General features: G+C 45.7%; 1 protein-coding gene across 1 annotated transcript in view; it reads left to right on the top strand.

Moving 5' to 3' along the window:
* The first annotated feature begins 229 nt into the window (after nucleotides 1-229).
* Nucleotides 230-25,300, top strand: part of Sacs (sacsin molecular chaperone) — a 71,583-nt gene continuing 46,512 nt past the window's right edge. Inside the window, exon 1 of the mRNA XM_038310453.1 lies at nucleotides 230-324. Coding sequence (XP_038166381.1) covers nucleotides 305-324 — 20 coding nt within the window. The 5' untranslated portion in view covers nucleotides 230-304. The remainder of the gene's footprint in view (nucleotides 325-25,300) is intronic.

Below are 25,300 nucleotides of genomic sequence, written 5' to 3'. Positions count from 1 at the left end.
CCTTCCGTACAGAAGAACCTCAGAGCGAGCGCGCCTCAGAGAGCGCCTCCGAGGAAAGCCGGAAACTCCCAGCAAGCGTTAAAAGGCGACCTTATCGGACCAGAGTAGCACACAGAACACAGGCACAAAACACAATGTTTTCTGACGTCAGACGATGACAGATGCCTGGGGAAACGGGCTTTTCACCAGCCAGGAAGAGCTTCGCTGGGAATGCACTCTGAAAGGAAACACTCGCCAGCCTTAAGCAGAAGGAGACGGGAAACATCTGTGGTTTTCAAGGACAATCGCTCCAGAAGTAGGGATCATGGAGACCCAGGAGACGAGGTAAATAGTTAATGTTTTAAGTGATAATTTATTCGTTTATGTGTATGCACCCCCGTGGGTTTGGAGATCAAGGGACTAGCTTTGTCGTCTTTCTTTCTCCCATGTGAGTTTTAGGAATCAAATTCAGGTCATCAGCCTTGGTTAGAGTATAGAGGGAACCTTTGTCTTGCGGTCCTCCTGGTTGCTATTTTATGAATATGTGCCTCATCTTTAAGCTTAAGGACCTAAACAAAATTATGTGTTTATTTATTCCTTTTGAAATTTATTTGCGCTCTTTTTCTTTTCGGATACTTTAAATTGAAATAGAATCACATCACTTTCCGTCTCCCCTTTCTCCTTCCAGCCCCTTCCGGCTACTCTCCCTCAAATCCATGCAACCCTCCTCATGTTAATAGCTTCTTCTTCGATGATTATTGTTTCATACATATGTATGTGCATGTAAAAATGTATATATATATTTATATATATAAAAGCATGCTTTCTCTCTAAGCATGAAACAGAGTGCTACTCTTTTTGTTATGTTTCCTTTGTGTGTCTGTGTGTGCGTGCGTGTGTGTGTGTGTGTGTGTGTGTGTGTGTGTGTGTGTGTGTTTCGAGGCAGGGTTTCTCTGTGAAATAGTCCTGGGTGTCCTGGAACTTGCTCTGTAGACCAGGCTGGCCTTGAACTCAGAGATCTACCTGCCTCTGTCCCCTGAGGATTGGGATTAAAGGTGGCCATATCAGAGTGCTACTCTTACTTGAATGACGTATTAAAGTAACATGCTCAAAAGTTGAACTTTTAGTACCATAAAACAAGAAAGACTTCACATCTCAATCTGATATCCGTAGATGAAAAGACTTCAAATTTTCTTTTGCCAGACTTGAACTACTAAAAGGAATTAAACAACAGCAACAGTGTTTCTCTAGTAGCTCCTAAAAACTGCACGTTAATGGGAACATTGTCGCTTTCTCAGGAGCAGCTGTTGCCTAAGGTCCTCGGGAGTCTTTAGGAACAGAATCTTGATCTGCGTTCAAGACTGGTCTTGAACGTGTCCCCCTTCCTCGGGGCTGGGATTATATGCTTAAACCATCACGCTTGCTTTTGAAATGTGTGAATGCATATGGGTGCCATCAACCAGCTGACACAGTCCTCATCTTCTGCATTTGCTAGGACCAAGAGGAATCACCTGGAACTAAGTAGTGACGCTGTCGTTAGACACGAGAGGCGCATGAATAACTTTCATCACCCTTTGCAGTAGTCTGTAGTTTTTTAGACGTTTTCTCAAGTTCTTCCATAGTGGTACCTGTCCCCTTCATTTTGGAAGTAGATGCTTTTACAAATGAAAAGTGAATTGCTTTCGTTTAACTTAACAGTTGGCTGATTTGTTCTAAGAAATCTCGTCTGCAGTAATTAACATAGAACACTCACTGGCCCTGACACAAACTGCATCTTGTCAATCATCAGAACGAAGCCCAATAATGTAGGTTCCTTTGCAATCACCCATGGATGATAAATTCTATCTATATCTAAAGGGAAATAAGAATTAGATCTGAGTGTATTTTTTCAGGGAAGAACATTATATAGGCTCTAGGTACTTTAGAATTCTCACTTTACTAAAAACTAAAATGTCAGTGAGCAGCAACACGCACATGCGTGTGAGCACATGCGTACATGTGCACACACAGTTGTGCATCCACTGACAGCTTCATTCAGCTTCCTGGCTGCAGATCCCACATGTCTCTGCTGGTGTTCAGACTTGAGCTGATCTGAGTGAATACCAACCGAGGCAGCAGGAAAAATGACTAGTGACCTCAGAGGAAGGAGGATTCTAGTTACACTGGATCTGACAGATGGTCACATGGTGTCGGTAAAGGTGACTAGACACCAAAAGTAGATTCTATGTGGAGTTAGTGGGATGCTTGCTGCAGCTGGGTCAGATAGGCTAGGGACAGGACCAGTTGAATAGAGGAAGAGATGGACAGGAATTTGGAATTTTTATTCAAAGAAAGGTGAGCTATCCTGCTCCTAGTCTCTCCCTCATCTCCAAGTCTACCCCACATCTCCAAGTCTATCCTCATCCCACCCTCATGTTCACTAAGGACCATCGAAAGCATCTCTTGAGACTCCGTGGTTCAAGAAGTCAGGCATTTAGTGAGGGGATTTCTAGGAAAATTATAAGAAAGACAAAGACCTTTGGGATAAATTATAAATCTATATTTTGAGTATGGAGGGTGACAACTGTAATTTCTAGATGCTGAGCTAGATGCTTCTTCAGGGGATGGAGTCAGGGCGCCACAGGTCCAGTGGACTTCCTGTTCAAATGTCTCTGGAGATTGAATGGACACCAGTGCCAGCCATGGTCACTGCCTGGAGCAGAGCACGGGGAAGCAGGAGAAGGCGGAGGGGCTGAGTGTGGTTTTCTAGGAATAATCGAAACACATGAGCGACTCTGAGTGAGCAACAAGGGGCCTGGGCTGCTCTGGTTAAAGAGCAGAGATTATGTAACAGGAGAATTATGTTATTTTTGCAGCACCTAATGTTTGCAAGTAATGACCAGAACTGTGATACGATGTATCACATATACATCTGGGATGTATGGCAGAAAGAACATTTTCTAGGCCTGTGGTAGAATTAATTAGTATTACTTCCTCGTATGAATTTAGTCTTGATTAGAGAAATCCTGGAGTTCTTAGAAGATTTGATAATGTGTTATACTCAATTCAACATGGCAAATAAACCTTTATTAGTCTTACAATAATGAACACTCATTTCATAAGGCAAAAGAACACATTTAGAGAGGTTGCTTTGCTCCCCCCCCCCCCGAAATCTCAAGGTCAGTTTGAGGTCTAGATTTATTTAGTAATCTAATTTGGAGAAGGCAAAAAAAGTGTTTGAACATTTGACTAAATAGGATATTAGGTTGCTGTGATGAAATTCTTGTCTGTCTATGGAACCAAAGGAACAAAGATTCAGACGGTCACATTTATATGTGAAAAGCAAATGACCTTCAGAGGCTGGGAGATGGCTCAATGTTAAAAGTACCAGATGTGAGCTGGGCGGTGGTGGCGCACGCCTTTAATCTTAGCACTCAGGAGGCAGAGGCAGGCGGATCTCTGTGAGTTCGAGACCAGCCTGGTCTACAAGAGCTAGCTCCAGGACAGGCTCTAAAGCTGCAGAGAAACCCTGTCTCGAAAAACCAAAAAAAAAAAAAAAGTACCAGATGTTTTTGCAAAGGTTTTGTTCCCACCACTGACATGGTGGCTTACAGCTGCCTGTAATTTCAGTTCTAAGGGGTCCAAAACCCTCTTTCATCCTCTAAGGACTCCTGCATACCTGTGGTGCACATAAACCTATTCAGGCACACACATGTACATAGATTTTGAAAAAAAAACTTAAAAAAACTTTCTTCTTTTAAAAGTTTAGATGAATCATCCAACGAGTAAAGACGACACTTCCAGCTAGATGTGGTGGCTCACGCCTTTAATCCCAGCTCTAAGGAGGCAGAGGCAGGAGCATCTACAGGTCAGCCTGGTCTACAGAGTGAGATTGTACCTCAAAACAAACAAACAAACAACAAAACAAAACAAACAAAACCCAAAAAACTCACATCTCTTTGAAATCTTTTTTATTAAGAGAAGACCCTTAATCAAAAACAAAACAAACAAACAAACAGACAGACAGACAAAATCCCACAACTCAAAATAACAAAAACCAGCTGTTTTTTAAACTTTGATGCATTGATCTCATGTTGGGAGGACTTGACACATTGATTTATTTTGGGTTACTTTCTACAAAGCTTCTGCAACTGTTTACCCCCCTTAGGTTTTTGTTCTACATTTTTCTGTTGTTCATTTCGAACACCCAGTCATTTTACTTCAGAAAGAAAAGTCACTTTTTTTCATCTCTAAAGGAAAACCTTTAACATACAAAGTTCTTTATATTCACATTATTATTTTAATAGCTTCATTTATACATTAATTATAACTTTTAAGTTTTTCATTATTTTGAATTGTGTGGGGGAAGGGGGTATGTGCACATGAGTGCAGGTGCCCTCAGCGGCCAGAGTTATCAGATCCCTGGGGAGCTGGAGTTTGAGGCAGTTGTGGGCTGTCCAACAGGGCTGCTGGGAACTGAACTCAGGTCCTCTGGAAAAGCAGCCACATGCTCTTAACTGCTGAGCCATCTCTTCAGCCTCCAGTTATTTATAACTTTTAACAACTGGTAATCCTCGTATTGTGTGCATGCACATGTGCCTGTGTGTTTGTGTGCATACATGTGTGTGTACATGCATGTGACAGCTAGAAGTGAACCTCAGGCATTGCTCTTCGGGAGCCGTCCACCTTGTTTCTTTTGAGACAGGGTCTTATCAGCCCAGAGCATGCTGAGTAGGCAGTGCTGGCCGCCCATCATGCACCAGGATCCAGGTCTGGGATTATAGATGAGCTCTGACATGTCTGACTGTTTGAATGGTTTCTGAAGATCAAACTCAGGTCCTACATTTGCATGGCAAGCTCTTTATGAACTGAGCTATTTGCAGCTCCCCGGAAACCCTTTATTAATATTTTTAACAAAATAAGGTGCATACATTGTGAGTTGCCTGGCATTAGCCAAAATTAGAGAGCAAGTTACCCAATTTTCTTCCAACACTATCTCATGGTGTTGGTAGACTTGCTGATTTGTAGTGTGAAGTTTCAAATTTCTCAACAGACTAAGATATAACTGGCATCTCTGTATGATATAAAAATAATCCAAACCCATGTAAACCTTCAGGTAGTAATTAGTGTGTCATCAGCAATGTGTTTTATTTAGAAATTATCTAACACAACTCTAAGGCTATAAATTGCAAATAGATTTTGGAACATTTCCAGCAGCTATGTTATAATATAAAACCCCTTGCTACCAGCCCAGGTCATTACTCTGTTAACTGTAGACAGCGTATGTATGTTAGACAAATATTAAGGAAGAAAAGGGAGGGAGAGAAAAGGAAAACAAAAACCACGAAGATACCAAATCCATCAATTTTGGCTTGTTTCCTTGCTGTTCTCCATGTCTGTGTAGTAGCTGGTATCCAGCAATTCATCTTTTACTTACACATTTGTTCTACATTAAAGTCGTAATTTAATTTTAAAGGTTTATTTGTTTTTTTAATTGTGTATGTATGGGTCATGTCATATATGTCAATACATGTGTAGAAGCCAGAAGAGGATGTTGGGTTCCCTGAGTTAGTGCTGGTTGTGAGCCACAGCACATGAATGCTAGGAATGAAACTTGGGTCCTCTGAAAGGTTAATGTGGCTCTTAACCTCAGGGCCATCACTCCATCCACTTAAAAATAATTCCAAACACTTTGTTATGATACTATTGACTAGTAATTGACTAGTAAGCACAATTCTTGTGTTAAACTTAATCCAGACAACTGAAAACATACCCTCTTTTACTAAAGCAGTAATTCCAAACTGGCCTTGTTTATTAAAAATTGACTTTAATCATTCGAACCTGGAAAACTTTGAATTCACGTCTCTTCTTTTAGGGAGCTGAGAATTTCACCCATGTGTTCCACTGTTGCTAAGCCAGTTTTTAACAGCACCCCGTTAAGGGGGTTCATACGTTAATTTGGCAATGGCTTACTGAAGTAAATAAAGCATACGTGTCTAACACATGTAAGCACACAGGTGCAGATAAAGCTCGCAGCTGTTGTCCTAAGATTTTATCCACATGCGGCGAGCAGAACGGTTGACAGTCACTGGCTTATGTGAGACAGTTGGCTCCCTTCTTCATCTCACTTCCCATCTTTATGTGAATTGTTTTTGTCGTGCTCCCAGGAAAAAAAAAAGCCACTGATTTCTACTGTTACTGATGGAGGGCATTTTCAAGATGCTGTTTGTCCTGATACCTAGCTTTGGGGGTCTCCGAGTCCTTTGAGAACACCTGGTGGCAGTAGTCTCAAATTCAAATGACTATGGGGAATGGAGTGGCTGGCAGAGGAGGGAAGGTGACTATTGGGTGGGCTGAGAGCTGAGGAAGGGGCTGTCAGAATAGGAGAATAGTAGGGAAGCCGCAGGAACTGAAGAGGAGGCTAAGGTGTGATAAAAGGAGGATGGATGGGGACAGGTAGTGGAAAGAGAAAGGTCTGAGAGGAGCCAAGCGGAGGACATCACTGGGGCTCAAAGTCCATCCTTTGTAGAATCCGACACAAGAGGGAACCTTCAGTGAGAGCGGCAGGAGCATGGAGCTCACAGGCCACATAGGGAGCGGGAGATTTCAGACCTCAGGGAAATTCCTGCGGGCACTGTGCAAGAGATGCTCGGGGCACCAACCCAGTTGTCTCTATGCACAAGCCCAGGCTCCATGAGCTTGGGCCTTTGGTGGAGCCTCTGTCTGCCCAAGACTCCATGCAGTCTCTAGGGTGTTCAACTCGGGACTGTGGGAAGTAGACCTACCTTACTCTGCTTTTAAGTATGGGCTGTCATGGGGAGCAGTGGCTCAGGGGTGTGATTGCCCGACTATTGCTGACCAGTTAGGAAAGATGGCCAAGGTTTCAAAGATGCGCATCTGGAGTCCTGGGTGAAGGCGCTGAGACCCCAGCGATGAAGCTGATCTTGCACACGTCATGGTACCGTTTGTGTTAAAGAGCACATTGCTTCTGACCCTTGTTACATTAGAGAGGAAAGCTATTTAGGATTGTAGTGACGGGTACCAGGACTTAGAAACTGAAGGTGGAGTACCAGCTCTGAGCATTCCAGAAGATAGGCAGATTTATGGCATTTTGGCCAATGGGCAGAGGGAGGGTCTATGGAAAACCATGAAAGCATTCTTGTTAAATGGATGCCGCAGGATTCCTGAGGCAGGAAGCAGAGTGGTGAGTACTGAGACTAGAGGATTCTCCCTGAGCTAACTGAACAGTTCCTGCCGTGACTGACCTTAGCCAGGACAAAGACAGCCTACTGATGGGGCCTGATGAATAGGGGTCTGTCTGTAGTTGGCCAAGGAGCTACTGGGTTTGGTCAAGAAGAACACGTCATCTGAGGCTTTCCCAGCCTCCTCTTCTGTCTTTCTGTAGGCCAGCCCCGTGAGCCAGACTTTACGTTGATCCCAGGACCCCAGTATGCTGGGACATTTGTAAACCAGCTGTGTCCTCAGAATCATACATTCACCTGTCACAGATTAAGGATTTGTTAGGCACCAAGGCCATGAATTTTATGTATAGAAATAAAATGGACACCAAGTCTTATGAATATATATTAGCAGGGTGTGCTGGTTGGTTTTCTTTTCCCAACTTGACACACTGGGAAGAGAGACTCTTAATTGAGGAATTGCCTTCATCAGATTGAACTGCGGGCATATCTGTGGGAAATTTTCTTGATTGATTGATTGATGTGGGAGGACCCAGATCACTGTAGGTGGTGTAATAACTGGACAGGTGGCCCTAAGTTGTATAAGAAAGCAGGCTGAGCAAGCCATGGGGAGCAAGCCACTAAGCAGCATTTCTCCGTAGTCCCCACCTTTGCTCCTATTTGAGTGTCTGCCCTGACTTCCTTCAGTGATGGGCTGTGATTGGGACGTGAAAACAGATAAACCCTTACCATCTTAAGTTGTTTCTGGCCATGACGTTCATCACATCAATAGAAAGTAAACAAGGACGCAAAGCAAAACAAAACAAAAATAACAAACTATACAATGTATGGGCCCAAAGGGAAGCATGGGAAAGGGGACACCTGCTGAGTCACAGGGGGACCAAGAGCCAGTTTAAATAGCATGGCCAGGACATGTTGGCGATCAGAGAAGGTGAAATTTGAGCAAGCACTGAAGGCAAGGAGAGATTTGATCATAAGTTGTTGGGGGAAAAATGTTCCAGTAACCAGGACCTGGGTCTCTGTAATGGAGAAGGGAACCATTCTCAATGTGTTTCTGTAGCTGGTCCATTGAGGGGCAGAGGGGGAAGTTAGGGAACCCATTACAAGATGTAACAGGATAGGAAGTGGTGGTGGCTCTGGCCAGCATATTCACCCAATGGGCTCTGTTGGCCTATTTGTCAGTCTCTCCAAAGACTGTATCTCCACAGCCCTGGCTGCATTAGAATGTTGACTATATCTAAGAAGAATATCAGCGCTGGAGATCCCCTAATTCTCCAGTATCAGTTGGGTGATCAACACTTTAATTTTGACACTAGCTACCCAGTGCTAACACAAACCCTGACAGCAAAGCCACAGTCCCATGAGACTCTACCTACTTGAGATGTCAGCTACCAATGAGTGGGACCCCCAGACCACCTAGGTTTCTGCATAACCAGCCAACCGATGGCAGCTTAGAAAATGCCTAAAATTGCCCCTAACCTGGGTTTCCCAATCTGCTGAAATAACTTGGGGCCAAGAAAATCACTTTTCCTAAGATTACAGTTTATTATAAAGGTGTCTACCTATCCTATATATTCCAGGACCAGCCAACTGTGAGAAATGCAGAGGGTTGCAGTTTATTATAAGGATTCTGTCTATTCAATATATTCCAGGACCAGCCAACTGGAAAAAATGCAGAGGGTATGGTGTGGTGAGGGGTGCTGGTATGGATTTTTCCTGGCCCCCTTTGAGCATCCACCCTCCCAGCACCTTGACACGTTCACAGAATTACAAGCTCCCTCGGTTTCATTGCCTTGGAGTTCGTATTAAACTTCCATTATATTGAGATGACTTAGTATTGGCCATTGGTGACTGAATTCAACCTCCATCCCATGTTTTCTCCTTGGAGTTTCTTAAGGGTGGGGAGGAGAGGGGGACTGAATGACACGATTTCTTCTTCTGGCCCCTAGCCTCCATCCTGAGGTCACTAAAGAGTCACCTCTGCCTCTGCACTCAAAGTCCACTGTGGATGACTAGGCACGCTCTTCTTACTCAGGAAGATCCAAGGCTTTTAGGTGCTTCTGTGCCAGGAACCGGAGGCTAAAACCAAATAACTATTTGTATGATCCCCAAATGGAAGAGCAAATGTGTAGATGGCAGAGCAGTTCTCTGGACGGCAGGCCGATCTGCAGTTCTAGTGTCTGGGAACAAGTACAGACAGGGAGGAGCAGGTGGGCAGTGGAGGGCCAAGACACCATGCCAAGCCAGCATGCCTGATGAAGGACACTGGGCTTGGAGCCATGACCAAGTAGCAGTGCCCAGTGCTGGGGGCAAGCCTGGGTCAGTGGTTTAGAGATTAGTCTATATACCCCCTAGGTCTCAGAAGCCCACAAGAACAAGTAAGGGCAATTGGTGTGCCCCGCATGTTTCACTGGCTCCAAATCTTCTCCTGGGTGACAGGACCCCAAACCCCTTGCTTCTGTCATCTGCTTCATTTTCTCCCAGCTATTTCTGGGCGTGCTTGGGGCAGGGATAATTCACAAGGGCTCGGGGATAAAGGCTCATGTTCTTTCCACTTGAGTCCCTGGGCCGTGGAGTCTGCACCATGCTTCTGCAGCTGGTGTCCTGAACAAGAGGTCATCCCCATGACCCAGTGGAGCCCTTGAGCCCAAAGCTGCTGTAGAGTGTGTGTTGAGGTGGGGGAGAAGGGCTGTGGCCAGGGCCCTTGTGGTAGTGCTGTGCCAAGTCAGTCTTGCCCACTATTTATTTTTATCATAATTTTTATTACTATGTATTTATTATAGAAAACAATGTGTTTCATTGGGGCATTTTCCATGAAAGCTTATACTTATCCCACATCTTTTCTTGTTCCCATCTCTCTGGTCCCCTTTCTGTTTTCAGAATTTGTATAATTCTTACATTCTGCATTCTGCATGTGAGAGCAAACATGTGACATTTATCTTCTATGTCTCTGTCCCTTATTTCCTGGGCACTGTGGCTTCACCTTGTGTTGTCCCAGGCTCAGAGCCATTGCCTTGCCTGTCCCAGGAAAGAGGAATGTGGGACTTGCCCTGTCCCCATATCTCCTCTTTGCCTTAGAAACAGCCACATCAAAACAGTGCAAAACAAACTCCTTGTAAGTACCCTTCCACCTCTGTGAGAGGAAATGGTGTCATGGGATAGTATAAGCCAAGCTGGCCCTGCTTGCTTTGAATCGCCATTTGCAGTGTTGTGGCCATGAATCAGTGACTGTTTCCACACTGTGAGAACAATTATCCCCACGAACCTGTTGAGTTGGACCTATGACACCACGTGAATGAGTGCCCGACCTCCTGGCTCCTTGTCCTAACTGTGAGTTGCAGTGTAAGGTACCCAGTATCCACTGGTACCTCTCAAATTTGAATACCTGACCCCACCGCTGGTGGTGTTTGGGGAAGTTACAGAACCTCTGGGAGTGTGTGGTTCAGCTAGAAGTGAGGATTAACCAGTGAAGGCCTGTCTGCCACTGGCTCCCACCTGAGCTTCCTGCTTCCTGGTCTGGTGCGGTGTGACAAGCTACCGCACACTTCAGCCTTGCCTGACAGAAACCGTGAGCCAGAACAAACCCTCTCTCCTTCTGCCAGGCATTTTGTCACCATCACAGAAGTAATAGCAACTTGGTTCCCCTTATTCATTGGATGTTGAGTGGACAGTCAGGCTGCAGCCCCAGAATGAGAGTGGAATTAACTGGGGCTTACGGAAAGGTTGAAGTGAGCCATGAGGAAGCATCTTTGGGCTCCTGAAGGTCAACAGCAGCAGCTTTCTTACCTCTTGAGCCTCTTGAGGCATAGGAGCTGAACTGGTTGAGCATCCCTGGTCCCAACATGTGCAATCTGAAATGCCTCACTATCTCATGTGTAGAGTTAAAACGGAAGTGTACTAAAAACCAAGAACAAAGAAACAAACAACAACAAAACCCACACAAAATCACAGCCAGGTGATTTGCCTGAGAAATATCTGAAGTATAAATGACTTTGAGTTTAAGCTTGTGTCCTAGTTAGACTTCTGTCGCCAAGATAAAACGTTCAGCAAAACCACCTTGGGGAGGGAGAGGGTTTGTTTCATCTTACAACTCCCAGGTAACACAATTTGTCACTGAAGGAAGTCAGGGAAGGAACTCAAGGCAGGAAGTGAAGCAGAGAGCATGGAGGGGTGTTGCTTACTGACTTGCTCCCCATGGTTTGCTCAGCCTACTTTCTTACACCACCCAGACCCCTGCCCTGGATGGCACCACTCACAGCAGGCTAGGCCCTCCCATTTCAATCATAAGTCAAGAAATACCCCACAGACAAGCCCACAGGCCAGTCTGATGGAGACATTTCCTCAATTGAAGTTCCCGCCTCCCAGGTGACCTTAGTTTGTGTTGGGTTGACAAAAGCAAACTAGTAAAACTTGTGTCTGTCTACAGGGGACATCGTGTAGATGCCAATGTTTCCGCATGAAAAATATCCCAAATCAGAAATAGTTCCAAATCCAGACATTTCAGATAAAGGGTGCTCAGTCTGTACTTGAAGCCTGGGTGTGATAGGCAGAGCAAGGGTCCTAGAGAAGGGCAGTCACCTTGACTTGAAGGTCCAAGTCAAGCCATGGTGAACCCCAAGGTGGGTGTTGGACAGTGAATTCGTGAACTCGCTTTCTGAGACCCGGCATGATCTGTGTTTAACAAAATGCCCAGTGTCCTTGCTGTCTCTGAAGGTTAGCTGGGTGGGTGGAGAGGCCCTGTGCAGGGCGGACGTCTCCTTCCGCTGGACAGGACAGAACCCTGTGCTTGTTCTTGGTGCCTCTTTACCTCTTAAAAAAAAAGGTTATCCTTAAAAATTGCAGACATGTCTAGAGAAAAAGAGGAAAGTGTTCCAAGGGGCACCCAGATGCTCACCTCCTACTGAGGGTCACCCACACCCTCACCTCCTACTGAGGAATACCCCCACTCTCATCTCCTATGGAGGGGTGCCCACATGCTGATCTCCTATCAAGATCCACCCTCACCTTCCCCTCCCACTGAAGCTCTGCCCCTGCGTGTCTGCATTTTAAAGCAAGTCTTAGCCATCATACAGTGCCCTGGTCTCTATGACCAGGTCCGTGGAAAACATGGACCTCGACATGCTGCTGTGTGTGAGTTCTCAAACTGCATGGCAGTCACCTGGGGGTGTGGGGTTCTCCTATTGGGCAGATGCAAACTGGAGAAGGGACTCTGTGGACCCTGTGGAGCCAGGGCAAGGCCACAGCAAACCCTTGAGTGTGGGCTGGAAGCTCACACAATCGTGTCTGCCATTTCAGTTAGGGTGCTGGAATCTTTACTCTTGTCGGTACTGGGAACCCACTGAGTCCAGTCTCAGCCCAAGTGTTTACTCCTTTATTAAGCATACTTTTTAATTGTGTGTATGTGTGGGCATGTGCATGCCATGGTGTTGGGGAGCAGAGGACAGCTTCCGGGAGTTTGTGCTCCCCTTTCGCGTGAATCCTCGGGATCAGACTCAGATCCGCAAGCTTAGCAGCAAGAACCCTTACTCAGCGACCATGGACACTGCTGCCGAAAAATCAACAGATAACTTTTCTGTGAGAATAATGAAAAATGTGTGTATTTCCCAGCACAAAACACCAGGATTTTAAGTGAATTCATCAGATGACTCTCCCTGGGAAGGGAATCCTGTTTAGAAACCACGAGTCGATCCAAGTAACGCAGGAGTGGGGAAAGTGATTTCTCTGTGATTCTTTAATATAAGTTAATCTCATTTATTCGATGCCATTTGGTTTAATGACAAGGTCATAAGAAAAGTAGCTTGTGCTGTGGCTCACGCCTGTAATCTCAGCACTGGGGAAGCAAAGGCAGGTGTATTACTGGGAGTTAACGGGAACCTGGGCTACAGCGTGAATTTCAAGTTATCCTGAGGTACAGAGTAAGTTTCAGGCTAGCCTGAGCAACAGAAGAGGACCCCCTCTCCAAAAAACAGACAACCCCCCAAAAATCAAAAAACAAAGCAACAAACAAACACCCAAGGCCAAGATATCTCCCTCAAAAATCCCCAAACAAATAGAAATAATCCAGTTAGTAGACAAACAAGACACCAGTCTTTCTATAGAGCCATGCGAAGGTCTATGCTGTTCGTAACTCTTAGAGCAAGTGAGCAGGTTTTATGGGGATTCCTAAATCACTGTGGAGGAAATGAGAGCTTCTGCTTGAGTGCAGCGATGGTGAAAGATCCAGCCATCCTGGTTTTTATGGATTCATCTCCAGTTTTCCTTAGAAAAATAAAAAAATAAAACTCTCTCAACCCATTTCTAACTGGCGTCTCCGCCAGTGGATGCCTGCCGATCGCTGTAACTATTCGGAAACAGCAGCAAAAGCATGCGCCGTGTAGTCCCCTCGGCTGCATGAGCAAGGTTGTGGCACGTGCTCTCCCTTCACCAGACCTGTTATTCCTCGGTTCTGTAATTCTGGGGGTGTGGTTTCCACCATTCATTGTTCCAAGCTACTGCGGCAATGGGCCTGCAAGACGTGGGCTAGGAACCCTTGATCTGCTTCTTGAGAAACCCAGATACTTAGAAATGGTGTAAATCACACGTTGATATATTATTTTGAAAAATCTGTAGCTGGGACAAGGGTGTAACTCAGCATCAGGGATCTGTCTACCATAAGGCCCTCTGCTTGATCCCCAGCCATAAAAGCAAGGACCTTCTACACCAACAGTAAAAATCCCTGTTGTTAACATAAGCAAGGAATTTTTAAAGAAAGAGATGACCAAAGCCGGTCCCTTTTGCTTTTAGAAATAACCTTTTTTTTTTCTTAGTGATTTCTGGTCAAAGAATATTTAATCAACTTAGACTCGTGGGATTCTCTCTGATGTGCTATTTCAAAGCAAAGTAGAGGTGAGTGTATTTTTAGACAAATAGCTCAGCTGAGTGGAAATAGGCAGTTGGAAGATCTTTTTAGGTAAGCAGATGATTGTAAGATTTTTTTTTTTTACTGAATGTCTCTATTTTGTGATCTCTGTACATTTATCCTACATTAAGTATACGTTGTTCATCTCTAATCACAAAGTTATAAAATCCTGAGTAAAATGCTCAAAAATAATTTTTTTAGGGTTTGGGATGAAACATTATAGGTCATAATCAGAGGAAAGCATGCTAGAAATAGTTGATCGAAATTACTTCTAGCCTGTGTATATAAGATGTATCTGAATCACAAATGAATTTCCCTTTTAGAATCAGGTCACATCCCCAAATAATTCATTATATATGCACAAATATTCCCAAATTGAAAAACCCCAGATCTCACACATTTCTGGGCCCAAGTATTTCTTGTAAGGTGTAAACTTTAGACATTTTTTCTTTATTTTTTTAAATTTTATTTTGTTTCTATTGAGCTATACACTTTTCTCCACTCCCCTCTCTTCCTCCCCTCTCCCCTTCTATCCTCTCCTGTGACTACCACACTCCCAGTTTACTCAGGAGATCTCGTGTAGACATGTTTTCTTTCTATGGCATGTGTGAGAGCTTTGTGCTGTCTGCATTCAGCTGGACTCTGACAGTGCTGTGTTTTGGGGACTTTAAATTGTCCTTAGTCCTTAGGAGAGCACGGAGGATGCTGCTGTCCCCAGAGAACGCTGGCTGTGGTCTCTGCCAACCTAAGCAGAGACTGGATGATCCCAGGCTCCACGTTTTCTCTCACTCACATGTGCTAGGAAGCTTAGATAAGCTCTCATTCACACGGGGTGCCGAGTCTTAGTTATGACTGTAACGATAACACCTCCTTGCAGGGTTTTCTGGGAATTAAATATGACAGCGTGGGTGTAGAGGATTTGGAATGTATTACGTGATCAGTGATTAAAAGTGAGAACTGTTCTGATTACCCTTTCCCTTAACTGAACCCCAAATTTAAGAATTCCTCCTCTATCATCTGTAAGATGTGAATACATTGATGTATGGTAGCTTTGATACCATATGGTACCATATGGCAGCTACTACCACGTTCCATGTGGTAGTAGCAATTAAAATCTCCTGTTAAAGTACAAACATTTTTGAGAGAAGTGACTGTTGTCGTCCCGTGTGCAGTGATTGGAGGGTACTGCCATGGCCACTAAGGATGACCAGTGTTGCTGGCAGTCATTCCATCCATGAGAAAAAGGTCATTTCTGTTTGTAAAGGCATATGTGCACACATGGGCACGCGCATGCACACACACACACACACACACACACACACACACACACACACGGAATGCCAGAGCTGCTCTGAAGGGATACTTAGCCCGCGAGCAGGAGGGACACTGAGGGACTGAAGTCTGGTCTTGTCGAGAACACTCCTGGTCAGAACCAATGACACAACATGACACACAGATATGACTCTGCAGTGTGCTTAGGAAGAATGACAACGGGAGAGGAAAAGAAAAGACAAAAAAGATTTCATTTCAGGTACAAAACAACCTTCAGGATAGCTGCTGTTGGCCCAGGACAGCCCCAATAATGGAAGACACCCTCTGCATATCTAATGATTGATGCTGATTTTTATCGGTCTCCTTGACATCAGCACTTGCCTTTGGGTGGTGATTCTGTTCGTTGTATGTCTGTATCCCAGTCACAAGCAGAAGTGGTGCTAAGATCACCACCACTTTCGATCCCCCCCCCCCACACACACACCCAGCAGAGGGCCTGGGGGTATAATGCGCAGAGATTCTGTTTACTGAACTCAACTGGGGAGGAAGGGAGGGTGGGAAAGAGTCGGGATCGCTGGGAAAAGCAGCTCAGCTGAGATGAAGGGTGTAAGGCCCTCAAGACCCTCTTGCCTGCCTTTATATTAGTATTAGCTGGTCAATAATTCAGCCAAAGAGAAAGGGAAGGAAGAGGCCCAGAGAGAGAGGAGAACATAGCAACCGCCTTGATCCCATTCAGTAGAAAAGTGTGGTCATGCAGCATGGCGACCTCTAGAGGACAAGAGAAAGGGGAGCTGGAGGGTAGGTAGCTGAGGGATGCTTGGCCCACACTCCTTTCTGTCTTGTGCTCCGTTTCCTCAGTTTCGTGATGGAAAGACTTTTCTACGTTGGTGCCTTGGGTTGAGACTCTCTTATGATACATTGCTCATTTGAACACCTTCCTGCTATAGCCAGCTCATCCCATTCCTGTGCAGCCAGCTCATCCCATTCCTGTGCGGCCAGCTCACTACGATCCTATGTTTCCTATAAAAATCACAGAGGGGGATGTTTAATCAGCATCCATCATAAGTTCAAAAACCACACGTGGGATTAACACTCCCAGGCCTGTACAGCTCAAGATGTGTCACCTCCCAAAGTCTGGGGGCTCAAGTCAGGGCTCTCCTTTCTCATGCAAAGTGCCCTTGTATGACTGGATTGCTGTGCATATGTACACAAGGCCCTCACCGGTTAGCGTTACTTTGGCAGAGCTGCCTTTGACTAACCCACTCAGGATTTTTGGCATCCAAACACCCAGCTCTCATTAAAATTAATGGCGTAGTCAGAAGCCTCGTGTAAAACCTGTACCATCCTATTTTCAGATGACTTCAGAGCACTCCAGGGAATTCATAATGCCCCTCTTTGGAAGTAGAAAAGGCAGGAATGCTAACTCAGAAACATGACCTCATTTCCCAAGGCATGTTTAATGACACTAAAAATAAACCTTAACTATGTCTCCGTGAGCGCAAGGACAAGGGAAGTCCCGCCCCCTTTTCTGGCTTCCTGGGGAGTGAGTGTGGCCTGCCAGATGAATTCTGCCTAGGTCCTCTGGGGCTGCCAAGCTGCTGACGCATGTGCCTGAGAGACAGATCCCACCTAGGGAGAAAATATAGCCCAAACTAGAGAGAGAGAGAGAGAGAGAGAGAGAGAGAGAGAGAGAGAGAGAGAGAGAGAGGGAGAAGGAGAGAGGGAGAGAGAGAGAGAGAGAGAGAGAGAGAGAGAGAGAGAGAGAGAGAGAGAGAGAGATCTGGGTGAAGCCTCCTGAAGCATCAGGCTTCCCCAGCAAGGACAATTGCATTGAATTGGAAGAAATGACAGAGAGGGAAGGAGGGAGGGGTGTATGCAAAGAGGGGTGTATGCAAAGGCCATGTAGGAAAACTGGAGAATTAGCTGTCCCAGGGCCCAGCATGGAGCGAGAAGGAGGGGAAGACACTGGGGAGGACCCAATGTGCTGATGAGATGGGTTTGTTGCAGCTGGCTTTGTGTGCATGAGAGAGCAGATGCCTGTGTTTGACTATTCTGATAGTGGACTAAGGGTATTGAAGGACAGCTAACAGAAGACAACCAAAACAAAACAACACCTAAACATAAAACAAACAAACAAACAAACAAAAATCCGAGAACACCAACAACCACTAAGCTCCCCAGAAAAGCCCGTGTAGCTAAGTTAGAATGTTTTGCTTCAAGAGATTCTGCACATGGTAGCCTGGGAGGCAGCCTTTGGTTTCACAGCAGTTAAGGGTTTTATTTTATTTTCCAGATGTTATTTCACACTATGAAACATGTCATTTTAATAAATATATTTTTAGACTATTTACAACAATGCAAAAACTATTGCCAGCCTCTGACTCTGGAATATGTGCACCACCCTGCAAAGGACCCCCAAACTCATGAGCATCCACATAGCATTCCCACTCGCCATGGCAACCACCCCTCTGCTCTGGGTTTCTATGGACCAATTCTGGGCACGTAAACAGATGCAGCAGATAGTACGCGGTCATCCATAACTGGATGTCTCACTTGGTGGACTGTTTTCATTGTCATCTCTTGTTACTCAGTAATCCACAGAACCCTACCAGTTTATGATCTTCCACCAGGGGCCTCAAGTGGGGAAGGATCCCGACACAGATCCCCCAGCATGCTGTGTGAGGAGCACACGGGCAGCATTGGACAGTAATTCAGCTAGCTGTTCAGCCATGTTTATTCAGCATTTCTAGTGTTGTGAACTGCCTTAATGCTGGTGTCTCTTTAAGATTTATGTGTTTCAGGCCTTCAAGGTAATGGTGTTATTGGAGGTTACTGGCTGGACTCCATGTTTCCCGATTCTCGGTGCTTTGTTTAGAGAATTGAAACACACACACACACACACACACACACACACACACACACACACGAGAGAGAGAGAGACACAGAGAGAGAGACAGAGAGGTAGAAAGACAGGGAGACAGAGAGACAGAGGAAGGCAGCAAGAAGTTTTATTAAGAGCAAATGGAAATTTGTCGAGCAAGGCATTCAACCTCCTGAGTTAGAATACTCAAGGGCCTTGGACATTATTGAGAATTCCATAAGGAGGAGCTGACTTCTAGGAGTGTAGCTCTGGTGATTCTCCATTTAAATTGACAGGTTTGGGTTACATAACTTTTTTTCCCCTTTGGTGCATGTCCCTTCCCATGGTTCATCTGGCTTTAATTAAATGAACACCCCTTTTAGGCATAGGATGGCAAACAGAGGATTTTTAAAAAATTCATTCAGAAAACATAGCTGCCTTCCTGAGCATGTTACCTTAAACCAGTTTAGGTCAGACTTGCCCCATGTCTCCCAATCCCACATCTACCCAGGAGCATGTTTGAGTAGAAATGGGCATTGTCAAGAGGTTGCTAAGGGGAAACACTTATTTCCATTATTTAAGTCAAGCACGTCGTTTGATACAGGTGTGTGCGTGCGTGTGTGCGTGTGTGCATGTGGGCGGTGTCCCAGGTAACTAAGCTTTTCCTAATACCTGGCAGCCTTTGGTGTGGGAAGTCTATGTGTTACTTTTATTGGTTAGTGAATAAAGAAGCTGCTTTCGGCCAATGGCTTAACAGAACATAGCCAGGCTATATATATAGCCAGATATATATAGGGAGAGTAGGCAGAGTCATGGAGAAGCCATGTAGCTCTGCCAGAGACAGACGCTGGATGGAACCTTGCCAGTAAGCCACAGCCATGTGACATTACACAGATTAATAGAAATGGGTTAAATTAAGATGTAAAAGCTAGCCAATAAGAAGCTAGAGCTAATAGGCCAAGCAGTGATTTAATGAATACAGTTTCTGTGCGGTTATTTCAGGGCTGAGCAGCCAGGAACAAACAAGCAGCTTCCTACAACAAGCCTTAGGAGTATTCAAAGGTAAGGTATTTGAGGAGGACAATTAGGGTTATATGAGTTCTTAAGGGTGCGGATCCATGATAGGATTAGAACCCTCGTAACAGAGACCACAGAGACACACAGCAAAGAGGCCGTGTGGCTAAGATGGGGATGAGACCTATCTTACCTGCACTTGAACTTCCAGTCCTCAGTACTGTGAGGAGTACATAGTTCAGTCCATTCTGTCTGCAGCCTGTGGTGGCAGCTGCAAGCAGACTCAGGCTCTGTGGCACATCAGGCCTTGTCACCTGCCCCCTCAGCTTGCTGACTCTGGTTCTGTGCGATAGTCCACACGGGCTTTTCTCTGAAGTCACATCTTCCTAAAGAACCCAGCTGCCACCACCTGCAGTTCTCAGCCATGCCTTTGTGTGAACACTGGATTTGAGTCATGTGCTGGACCCAAACTTGTTTGTCTGAGTGGGCATTTTTATCTGAGTATTCATCCAGAAAGTGCTGCAGAGAGAAAAGAGATGCTGACCGTGCTGCGCGTGCACAGATGGGGAGTGGTAGGGCTGTGGGAGGCAGAGGGAAGGTGTGGGGATGCCGCCGGCCAGCAGAGGGAAGAGACCCTTCTTGGTTCTTTGAGAGGCGGAAGTCTGAGGGAGAGCTGTGACGGAGAGTGGTCAAACAACAAGTTTAGAATCCGAGGGAAAGAAGAAGGCTGAAGCGTCAGATGCACAGCTTCACACTAACCAAGATGAAATGTCACTAGTGACACAGGGTGGCACCTGGCCCTGTCTTGTTGTCACAGGTCTGGATGCTGCCTGCAGTCCATGGCAAGGAATAGTAGGGACACACATGTGGCCTCTTCTCACTCACATAGACCAATTGCATCTGGTACTGATGGTCTAAAGTCTGACTGTTGGTCCTGAGTATGCTTCTATCCGTGTTAACAGTCCATGATAGAACCCAAAAGACTTGTGGCATGCTAAAAATAACCATGACAATTGCCTCCACACACTAAAGCACACACACACTTGTCTACATACAACCTAGTACACACAAGCTGTCCTGCAGGAACAAACACATGTGAAATTCTTCCTCCAGAAGAGGCAGACGCTGTGTTTGAGGGCTAGCCTTCATTGTCAACTTCAGGGGACTTGGAACCATCTATGACACAAGGGTGTTTCTGTAGAGGTGTTTCCAGAGATGTTTAACTGAGGAATGAAGACCCACCATGCCTGTGGGTGGTACGTTTTCATGGACTGGAGTTCTGAACTGGATAAAAAGGGGAAAGGCAGGACAAGTCAAAAACCAGCATTCATTTCTCTCTGCTTCCTGATCGTGACTGGCTCCCACCATGCCTTCCCCTCTGTGATGGACTAGAACCTCAAACTGTGAACCCAAACAAACCCTCCCTTCTTTAAGTCGCCTTTGGCTGGTGTTTTGTCAAGTAACGCACACTTAAAAAACAAAAACTAATATTGTGTAGGAATACACATCGGTTTGAAGAATCCCTCAGTTAAGTAGCTGGTTTGGCCGTAGAGAAATTTTCCATGCAGAGATTTGAGGTGGATATGAAACTTACTATTCCATAAAGAAACTTGAAGTGGGCAGAAAATTTGATATTCTGTGCAACAAATTTGTGCTGGGATTCTAGTACGATTGTCATCTCAATTTTATATACTTTGAACACAGGTTATATAACGAGACTAATGAAGTTGAATGAATGGGTCGCTAGCATAATCTCCTCTTATGGAGAAGTCATTCCCTTGCCCTTGCCCTTGGGTCAGACGTGTTTCTAACATCACCGGTATCATCTTGGTGCTTTTTGTCAGTAGGTTCCTCACTGTGTTTGGTTCTTTTCACAGAGGACATGCACATCAGAGTAGCCCAATCCGTGTGGATATTTTCTGTTACCTTACCCTCGGTGTTTATCCCTAGGATCTGTCTTAACGTGATTGTGTATCTTGGCCAGGCACGGGCAGCATTAGCCTTCCTTTCTCAGCTCTCCAGCCCTGGCCTGTGAGGCAGGTGCCTCCTTCCAGGAGTGAGGAGAGGTGACCTTTGAAGAAGATGGGGTGGGGAGGAGGGTGGAATTCATGACTTTGGCTGGATTTGCTCTAGTCAGAGAATTGAACTGTCATTCCAGAGGAAACATTTAAAAAAAATAATAATCTGCCAAGGTCCTGCTCCAAGGTGACAGAAGTCACCTGCGTGAAAAGTCCTCCTCCCTGACATCTTCGAAAGTGTGTTTAACGTTAGTAGGCAGCTTTGATGGTGTTCAGCTCCTGCTCCCTGATACTCTTGCAGACACTCTGAAAGTACTTTCCCTGGATTTCCAGACACAGCAGCACGGCAGATGACACAGCTGGATGATTCAGCTAGCATTCCCCGTTGCCTCTGACTGCCACACAGGCTTGAAAAGCCATCAGTTACCTCCTCTGCTGGCCTTGCAGCTATAGTTGATCATGTGACCCGGTTCGGACCAATCAGAAGAAACAGAAGCCTGCTGGAAAAATTCTTGTTTTCCTCAGACTCTGCGGCTCCTTACATTGAATTTGGGTAAATTGGAACCCTGCTAACCCCTTGTTCTTTATTTTTTCTTTCTTTTCTTTTCTTTTTCTATTTTCTTTTAACCATTTTATGGTTATGTAACCCTGACTAGCCTGGTACTGTGTAACCCAGGGTAATGTCAAATTCACCACAATCCTCCTGCCTCAGCCTTTCAAGTGCTGGGGTTACATGTGTGAGCCATCCTAGCTGGTATTGGCTATTTTAGGACAAAAAAGAGAGACTGACTTAATATAACACCAAGTCTCTGGTCCTGACAGGGCTGAGGGGAGGCTTTCCCACAGCTGCCAGACATGTAAGAAAAATCTTCACTTGCTAGTTTGGCTCTCATTAGGCTGGCGCTCGTACAAGGAAGGACCTTCACACAGAATGGACGTAGGAAAGCGAGTTCAAGATACCCATGTGTGACTTGGAGCCCCAAAGCTTCCCCTGGGCCCAGCCTCAGGCCCTCCTGTGCTCCACTCTCCTGATGCAGTACACCACAGCTGCAGGCTTCTCTGCGGCGGGTGTGGGCTCTAGGCCTTCATGGTTTCATGGGTACTGCTCCTTGCCTTAGAGGTCTTTTCCTTTGCCCATGTGGCTGACACCTTTCTCTCATTCTTAGGATTTAGCAGGATATTTGGACTTTGAAAGAATACGATTTTACTAGGTGGTGGGGCATGCCTTTAATCGCAGAGGCAGAGGCAGAGGCAGAGGCAGAGGCAGAGGCAGAGGCAGAGGCAGAGGCAGAGGCAGAGGCAGAGGCAGAGGCAGAGGCAGAGGCAGAGGCAGAGGCAGAGGCAGGCAGATCTCTGTGTGTTTGAGGCCAATCTGGTTCTACAGAGTGAGTTCCAGGACGGCCAGGCCTGTTACACAGAGAAACCCTATGTGGGGAGTGTATATCCCGGAATGTGTGTGGACTGCAGGGTTGGCTCTCTCCATCTTGTACATGTTCACCCGGGACTCCATCTCCTGTCATCAGGCTTGAATGGCAAGTCTTTACCCCCGACCCCGAATCATCTTCCACCACATCCTCACTTTTTATTTTCAAGGTAATAGCCTTGTGCTGACTCATTAACCAGAGGAAGAACAATTGGTTCCATGTGTGTCTCTATCTAACCAGTGAGGGGAGAGCTGATGGTTCTCTACCAGGAAGACAGGCTGTGAGACACGACTCTTAAACCCTCAACACCGCGTCCCTGGGAGATGCTCTCCTCTTTAATCCAAACAGAAGAAGTATGTATATATATTCATGTTTCTATGTTTTCTGGGCATTTTGTTTTTCCTCGTTCCTTCCCTCTTTCCTTTTTTCCCTCCCTCCTAGTCCTTTCCTCAGCCCTGCAGATTTCCCTAAGTGCTAGTCTGAGGGAGGCATTTTCCCAGTCGAAGTTCCTGTTCCCCAGATGATCCTGGCTTGAGGCAAGTTGACAAAAAAAAATTGACCAGGACACTCTTCTCCCCATGCCTGTCATTCTACCTTCACCAGCCTTCCGACCAGCCCCTTCTCATTTGCCGACAGTGACAATCCCTTCCCCACTTTCCTCCTCCCTCACGTTTCTCCCATTCCCTCCCATTTCCCTCCTTCTACCACATTCTTTACCTCCTTAGTCTCTCTTTTCCTTTCTGCCCTTCCATTTTCCTTTTCTCCCTCCTATTTATCCTTCCTTATTTTCTCTACCACCTCTCTCAATCTTCCCTTCCTTTCTCTGCTTTGCTCCCTCTTCCCTTATCTTCTCCTTTCCCTTCCTCTTCTCCCTCCCTTCTTCCCCCCTCCCCTCTCTTTTTCTTTCCCTCCCTTCCTTCCTCCATTCCTGTTTTTCCTCCTTCCTTTTGCCATCCCTCTTTTTCCTGTTTTCCTTTTGCCCACATCTTTTCCTTCCCTTCCCCTTCTTCCTTTTCCTCTCTCCTACCTTTCCCCACTTCTTCCTTTCCTTGTTTCTCTTTTTCTATCCCCTTCCTTCTCTTTCCCCTACATTTCTTTTCACCCCTCCCCCATTTCTCAATTCCCTTTCCCTCCCCTGCTTCCCACTCTTTTCTTCCCCCTCCATTTCCCTCCTTTTACCTCGCTTTCTTCCCCTTTTACACTCTTTCATACACAGCCCCCTCCCCCTCCCTCTCCTCCCTGCCTTCCCTTTCCACCTTCCTCTTCTTCACGCTCTCTCATGTCTTTCCTTCACTTCTTCTAACTTCCATTCTTTCTTTCCTTTTTCTGTCTCCCTTTGTCCTTCCACCTTTATCCCCCTCCCTTTCCCCCTTGGTATCTTATTTAATTCTCACATTTGACCTCCATGCTCCCTCCTTTTTCCTTCCTCCCTTCCCTTCCCTTTCATCTCCTTCCTTTCCCCCTCCCTACGCTCTCCCACCTGCGCCTCTCACGCCCTCCTTCCTTCCTCTCTCTTCATCTGTTCTCTCCTCTCCTTTCCTTTGCTCTGAGTCTCTCTATCTCTTCTCATCCATTCTTTACTCCTTTCTTACTTCCCTTCTTCCCTTCCTTCTTATACATTTCCTTCCCTCCATTCCTTCCCTTCTTTCTTCTTTTTCCTTTCCTTCCTTCCTCCCTTTTCCTTCTCCTCTTCTTTCTCCTTTCCCCTCCCTTTCATTCCCAATTCCTTTCTCTTCCTTCCTTCCTTCCTTCCTTCCTTCCTTCCTTCCTTCCTTCCTTCCTTTTTTCCTTCCTCACTTTCTTCCCTCTCTCCCTCCCTCTCTTCTCTTTCCCTCCTTTTCAATACCTTTCCCTAAATCCCTCCACCCATTCTATTTCTTTTCACTTTTTTCTCTTCCTTCTTCCCTCTATCTTTCCTCCCATTTATCTCCTTCCTCTTTCCATTTCCCCATATTCTCTTCCCCTTCCCTTTCCCCACTCTTCTTCCTCCCACTTTCATCCCCTTCCACCCCATTTCCTCCCTTCATCCCCCTTTACTCTCCCTTCTCTCTCACTCTCCCTTCCCTCTTCCTTCCTGTATTTCTCTTGTTTTCATCTCTTCTTTCCTCCTGTTTTCGTTCCCTATTGCCACCTCCACATCTTCCACCTAATTCTCTCCCCCCACGTTTCTTCTATTTAAATTTTATTGTTGATATTGTAATTACAATATTTCCCCCTTCCTTTTTCTTCCTCCACACTCTTTCATGTACCCCTCCCCCTTCTCCTTCAGATTCATGGTCTCTTTTTTTCACTGTTATTACATGTACATATGTATATGTACATACATGTATATTACTTTTTTTTTGGTTTTTCGAGACAGGGTTTCTCTGCAGCTTTTTTAGAGCCTGTCCTGGAACTAGCTCTTGTAGACCAGGCTGGCCTCAAACTCACAGAGATCCGCCTGCCTCTGCCTCCCGAGTGCTGGGATTAAAGGCGTGCGCCACCACCGCCCGGCATACATGTATATTACTAAACATAATCTGTCATGTCCATATAATGCTACTTGTATTCATGCTTTCAGGGTTAACTGCTTGACTCTGGACAACCGATTGATGCTGTCCTCTTTGGCGCAGATGGCATCCCCACGCCTAGCTTTTCTTCAGTTGCCTGTAGTTCTT

Source organism: Arvicola amphibius, chromosome 13 (genome assembly GCF_903992535.2).
Source record: "Arvicola amphibius chromosome 13, mArvAmp1.2, whole genome shotgun sequence".
NCBI classification, from domain to species: Eukaryota; Metazoa; Chordata; class Mammalia; order Rodentia; family Cricetidae; genus Arvicola; species Arvicola amphibius.
The sequence above is the reverse complement of the archived record's forward strand: the minus strand, read 5'-3'. Positions and strand labels throughout refer to the sequence as shown.